The 6420-nt window shown below is 38.5% G+C and overlaps 1 protein-coding gene and 1 long non-coding RNA gene across 2 annotated transcripts; one reads left to right on the top strand and one right to left on the bottom strand.

Moving 5' to 3' along the window:
• Nucleotides 1-6: 6 nt before the first annotated feature.
• Nucleotides 7-2948, top strand: LOC112146996 (deoxyhypusine synthase). The gene is made up of 9 exons (XM_024273110.2): nucleotides 7-217; nucleotides 421-567; nucleotides 650-771; nucleotides 944-1040; nucleotides 1140-1226; nucleotides 1343-1448; nucleotides 1516-1619; nucleotides 1938-2063; nucleotides 2298-2948. The coding sequence occupies exons 1-9, from the start codon at nucleotides 23-25 to the stop codon at nucleotides 2391-2393; spliced, it is 1080 nt and encodes a 359-aa protein (XP_024128878.1). The 5' UTR covers nucleotides 7-22; the 3' UTR covers nucleotides 2394-2948.
• On the bottom strand, nucleotides 1872-6334 carry LOC112146997. Its single transcript, XR_002919355.2, has 3 exons — nucleotides 5991-6334; nucleotides 2178-2373; nucleotides 1872-2055 (listed from the first exon to the last, which is right to left on the bottom strand). It is a non-coding gene; the product is annotated as an uncharacterized LOC112146997 (long non-coding RNA).
• Nucleotides 6335-6420: the final 86 nt, after the last annotated feature.

Below are 6420 nucleotides of genomic sequence, written 5' to 3' on the forward strand. Positions count from 1 at the left end.
TTTTCTTTCTTTTACAGAAACCATGTCAGACCACGCCCCTTCTGTAGCCATGGAGGCTGTCCTGAAGCCCAGCCATGACCTCCCCGAGGACATGCCGAAAATCAGAGGCTATGACTTCAACCAGGGAGTCGATCTCCAGGCGGTGCTGAAGTCCTACCTCACCACAGGCTTTCAGGCCAGCAGTCTAAGCTTAGCCATACAAGAGATCAACCACATGGTATGAGAGCTGATGGGTGGAATAAGGGTTAATTCACCGTTCACAGGCATAGTGAGAGTTTGTATCGTCTGTATATTTCTGCAGACCTACATTACTACACTGTACTTCACTTCAAACTTTAGATCGTATTTATTTTGCATTGTGATATTATTTTGATTAAATGTATGCCGCAGAAGCTTTTATGAACTTTTTAACACCCACAGATTGAGAAGCGCCTCGAGCCAGTGGAACCAGATGAAGGGAACGAGTTACAACAACACTCTGGTTGCACTATTTTTCTGGGTTACACCTCCAATCTCATCAGCTCTGGAGTGAGAGAAAGTATCCGCTATCTGGCAGAGCACAAAATGGTACAAAGTGTCATATTTGTCCAAATCCGTCAACACTAACAGACACCCAGAGCATTTATTGTATTCTTTGGCTTTGCTTCAGGTGGATGTGATTGTAACCACAGCTGGAGGCATCGAGGAGGATTTGATTAAATGTCTGGCTCACACCTACTTAGGAGACTTTAGTTTGCCAGGGAAAGATCTCCGGCTGAAAGGAATCAACAGGTTTGTATCATAGACTTATATGTGCTAATTTGACATCACTCATAAGATTTTAAATGGTAAAAATGTTCACTCTGCCCAACTCAACAAGTGCTCCTTTGGGTGCTGTTGTTACACTAAACCTTCAAAATAGATTAGTTAATTTTAAATTCTCCTTCATCTGCCATGACTATAGAATTGGGAATCTGCTGGTTCCTAATGATAACTACTGTAAATTTGAAGACTGGCTGATGCCCATTCTGGACCAGATGCTGCTGGAGCAGAACACAGAGGTGAGAGTTTGCTTTTGAGTAAAGTTTGGAACAACATTGATGCTTTTACTGTCACTTTTTAAAAAGATTTACATGTGGAAATTCCCTTTTTACCTCCAGGGTGTGCGTTGGACTCCCTCCAAAATGATCCATCGACTGGGCAAAGAGATCAATAATACTGACTCTGTGTATTACTGGGCCTATAAGGTTAGTTTTGCATCATTTAAGATAAATCGGTAGCTTAAATTATTTATTTGCTTTGATGTATTGCCTTTTTTAAAGTTAGAATTTGTCCTCATTTTAATTTTTTGTGTTTGTTTCAGAATAACATCCCAGTGTTCAGCCCTGCTCTCACCGATGGCTCTCTGGGAGACATGATTTACTTTCACTCATTTAAAAACCCTGGCCTGGTTTTGGACATTGTAGAAGGTAAAATCACTTTCATATAGTGAGATGAATGTGTTTAGTTACCTCACGATTGTGGTGTTTGTTGCAGATATTCGCAGGTTGAACAGTCTGGCAGTTTTTGCTAAGAAGACCGGAATGATCATCCTGGGAGGAGGGCTGGTGAAGCATCATATAGCCAATGCAAATCTTATGGTAATTGAATCTTTTGTTTCTACATTTACATACCACTTCACACTAGGAAAACATAAAAAAAAAAATTAAAAAAATGAAGAGATTAACTATATCTGTTCTCTTATGTCCTTTAAAAATATGGTATGGTATTTCCTGCATACTGAGTGAACATGCTGACGATAAAAACATTCAATTCAAGACATTTTTCTTCAGAGATAAATGGATTTTTTAATTTCAGATGTACCTTTTCTAATTAAAGAAAGAGTGCTAAAGTAGTTTTCTTATCCAGATCTACTTTAATGAAGCTAAATGAATTCTCTCTTTGTGGATCCACTCTAGAGGAATGGAGCAGACTTTGCGGTGTACGTGAACACCGGCCAGGAGTTTGACGGCTCTGACTCTGGGGCTCGACCTGATGAAGCCATATCATGGGGCAAGATCAGAGCGGATGCCAAACCTGTGAAGGTGTGAGATGAGGGTTTTTGATATTTGTGCTCAACATAATATTTATTTTTGCATTAATATGCTTAAAGTTTGGTGAATGTTTGTTGAGATCTTTATGCTCCTTTTTCTTTTCACCTCACTGTAATTCCTGTTTTGGCCACAAGATGGTGCCATTTCCCCTCAGTAATCAGTCTCTGGAAGACCCTTGAATGGGTTTTTAGATTCTCATCACATCTCTCTTGTGTGGCTCGTCAGGTGTACGCAGATGCCTCTTTGGTGTTTCCTCTGATCGTGGCCGAGACCTTCGCTCTCCACTTCAAGAAGCTGACCGCTGAAAAGAAAGCAGATTAGAGGTGGTTTTCTTTAAATGTTTTTTTTTCTCCAATTTAATTTATGCATTTAACAATTCTTTTCATTGAAAAAAGTCACTCTTTGGACCTTGAAAAGACTTTGAAAGCCTTTTGCAACCCTGCTTTGCACACAGCATTAGGTGTGAAGTTTAATTGGTTATAAATAAATAACTAGGTGACCTTTTTATCATTTATTTTCTGTTTGCTGGATTTCCATGCAGGTTAAAAAAAGAAAGATCCTGTCAGACATTCAGAGTTCTTTTTGGTATTGATCCTGACATTTGATTTAACTTTTTTTTTAGATGCAAGCATCACCTTTTATTTTTATATATATTTTTAGAAAATTCTTGTTACATTTTGCATGTTTTTAGGCATAAAAGTACAGCTGTAAGTAAGTAAATAAAAAGGCTTTTCATGTGAAAAGTTAGTAAAATAAAATGTTTAATTGACTTGGAATCTAAGATGGTTTTTTTTACTATTTTAAGAATGCTGCAACAATGCTTTCAAAAAGGATTTAAAAAATAAAATGAAAAGAGTCTGAATTGTTGTAACACAATTTTCTTTTACCCAGAAACTGTAAAAGTTTTAGCAACTAATGAGACAGCTGCTGTTTTAAAATATATAATATCATCTTTTTCTTAAAAATAATCTGCTTCTTAAACATCAGCAGAACAACAGAAAGAATAATTAATGAGATCACACATTTAATCCCTATGTCTCTTGAGTTTTATAATAAATTTAAATTTAGGTGTTTACTTTTAGGATTTAGGTTAAAAATGTCTTATTTTTGCTTTAAACGTACAAATATACCATTATCCATCTTTTTTAATATTTAAATGTACCGACATAATGATTGGTTGACTATATTTGTCTTTTTCACAATAAAAGCCTTAATTTGTTGCATTTTAAATCCTAACTTTTTGCCTCACTTGCATCTGAAAGCTGATGCTTCAGGAGCTTAAATTACAAGCAAACTGAAAGTTTAAAATTTAATTTCTAATTAGAATAATTTATGAATCCCCTTAACCAAAATTAAGTAAATATAATAGTTGTACTTCAAAACTTCTTCATGTAAAGATGATTTTTCTTGAGAATATTTATAGAAATGATTCAATTAAAACAGTATTTTCTGTAAAAACAGTTTGCATGCTTAAAGACAGAATTTTTCTGATCTTTTTTCTCTTAAACTATAAATAAAATATCTTTTTTTGTCATTTTCCTTTTACATAAACTCACATTTACCAACAGGAGCAGCCATGAACGCAGGGCCACATGTAGTATTAAAAAAAAATCACTTTCTGGACCGTCATAATCTGACATTAATGTTTTATGGAAAAGTGTTTTTGTCCATTGAAACTATTCATGGATAACAAGAAAATGTAAAACTTTACATTTACATAAGTTTGAGACACTGGACATTTTGGGGGGGCTTTTAAGAGTCACAGAGAGGGGAAACACCCTCATATATACAGAAAATGCTGCTTTTTTTAAACAAAAGTGAACTTGGGAGTTCAAAGTTTGTTGGTGGATCCCCTTCAGATCACCCTCACGCTCTTTTAGAGATCAACCTCTCCGTTCTTAGGAGGGTCACGCGAGAGCAGCACGCCGTTTGCATGTGGTTAGTGCTTGCTCATATGCAAAGTTCTCAAAAGCCCAACTAGAGGGCAACATGCGTAGGTAGGAGTTTCAGCTCGCTCCTCTAACACGCAACACAACCTACCGAGTAATCCATTCATGATGACTGACTTTTCTCTGTGCAGCAATTTCCTAAAGTTTGTCACAGTTTACACGTTTTTATGGTTTTAGTCTGGCCTTTTTTCTGCTTTAAAACTTTTAGGGTTGTGGAAAACTCTTTGTTTCCTAAAGAAATGTCTGTTTCTGCCACTACAAACCCCGACCCTTCCATCTGTACCTGCTGATCGCTGCTCTGCACAATGTTTACTCAGAGCTTGACAGAGAAAATGATTTATCTTTACGTTGTGGATTTTTAGCCCTATAGAAATGGATGTTTGCGTCATGCACGACTGGCAGATTACAGAAAGACGGAGTGGGAGGAAAACGTTGCATGTGGATGAGCTGTAGTCATGCTAGGATAATATTGAGTGGCGCCTGCACAGTGCAGACAGTGTCCCCCTCTCCTCCCCTCCTCCCTGGAACAATCAGCGCTCTCTGTGATGTGCTGGCCTGCAGCAGTCATAATGGCAATTATGTCTTCTCCCAGCCGGATTGGCAGCTTTTTATGGTGAGAACCCAGCAGCTAGACTGGGAGGAGGTGGGGAGGCGCTGACCTGCTGCACAGCTGCAGGGCGGGGTAGATGGGAGGGGAATGGAAGAAGAGAATCACACAGCAGACGGATCTCTGTATATGACATATTTATGTTGGTTTCCATTATAAACGATCGTTCCAAGGCTAATATTCACCTGAAAAATAAATCTGAATTTTTCTGATGTTTTTTTATTGCTTCATATTCATTAATAATGGGCAATAAAACTATTTTTAATAGCAAAAAAATAAATAAATAATATTAATTGTTTTATTTAGGATTTAATTTGAACATTTGGGGATTACACAAGAGAAAAAAATGCATTTTAGGAGGTACTATGAACTTATTTGGAATTTTTTAAACTTTTTTCAAACATTCTTTTCTCTTAGTTTTTGTAGATTTTTTCTAGAAACAAGTACATTTAGTTAGAAACTACATATTTTTGTAATTTTGTATGTGGGATTATTAGAAATATGATGTAAAATATCCTCCAATTCTTGTGTCAATCTTTCTGAGGATTACACACAGGGGTTTCATACCACTGGTCAGCTCTGTAGACCTACGGTGGCTGAGAAGGGCCATTCCAACATCCTGGCTCTGTTTTAGTCACAGAAATGACACACCTATTAGATCTCTAAATCGAGGCTATTTCAAAGTTTACAGCTATAGATATGCATTACTATCAAATAGAAGCAGGACAACATTGGTGTCCACTTTTCCCCTAAGTTTCTGGGATCTTCAACCCCAGGTACAAGTCAGTAGAAATGGAATGTAGAACTTCGTGATGACTAGTTTTTCTGTGAGTAAAAAGGCACCGGGTGACCTAGTAGTTAGCATTTTCTCCTTACAGCAAGAAGAACCTGATTCAAAGCCGGCTGGGACCTTTCTGTGTGCAGTTTGCGTGTTCTCTAGAGGAGTGGATTTTCTCCCGCTTCCTCCCACAGGTGAGTAACATGTTTCATATGTTAACTGCTGTCTGTAAATCACTCCTGTGTGGCTCTGTGACCATCGGGTGACCTGATTAGGTTATACTTGCAACTACAACGAACCTGTGACCCCAAAAGTGATTCAGGGGTTCTGAAGATGAATGGATAGATGTTAAATTCCAGTATATATATTTATATATTTATTTAAAAAGCACTTACATCTAAAAATAGCCAAAGATTAGAAGGCTAAAAGTAGATGTGTTGTAGATTTTTTTAGGTAGACATCTAATTTTTTTTCTCCATTCAATTTAATTAATTATTATTATTTATTTTTTTTACTTGGTAACTAATCGCTGCTGCACAGGACAGCTTGTCGCATCACCCCGCCTTATCTCCACCCTTGTTTACCTGTTGTGTCGCCATGACAACTGTAACCGTGGCGCGCAGAGGTAGAGACAGGTGAGGGAGTGGAGCGCGTGGGCGTGACGAGTGAGGATTTGCAGAGCGAGGAGCGGCGCGGCTGCCGCGGAAAGATAAACACTGCGATATGCGCGGCAAACAATGGAGCCGTAAACGTACAGGAGGGCTGCGGTTAATGGAGAGAAGTAGGCTAAGAGGCGGACGAGCTCCACACCTCGCGCGCGCGCGCGCTGCTTTCTCAGAAACAGGAACCGCCGTCTCCTCCTCTGACGCAGCTGGCTGAGGCTGATGACGGACTTGCGTCTCTGTCGCCATAGCAACCGCTCAACGAAGGCAGACATCCGGATGGAATCTGTCTGTGTTTCGATTTTTTCGTCGAAATTTGCAAAACCGAAACACTCGGTGGGCTGTTCTGTAA

This window comes from Oryzias melastigma, linkage group LG8 (assembly GCF_002922805.2).
Source record: "Oryzias melastigma strain HK-1 linkage group LG8, ASM292280v2, whole genome shotgun sequence".
Taxonomy (NCBI): Eukaryota; Metazoa; Chordata; class Actinopteri; order Beloniformes; family Adrianichthyidae; genus Oryzias; species Oryzias melastigma.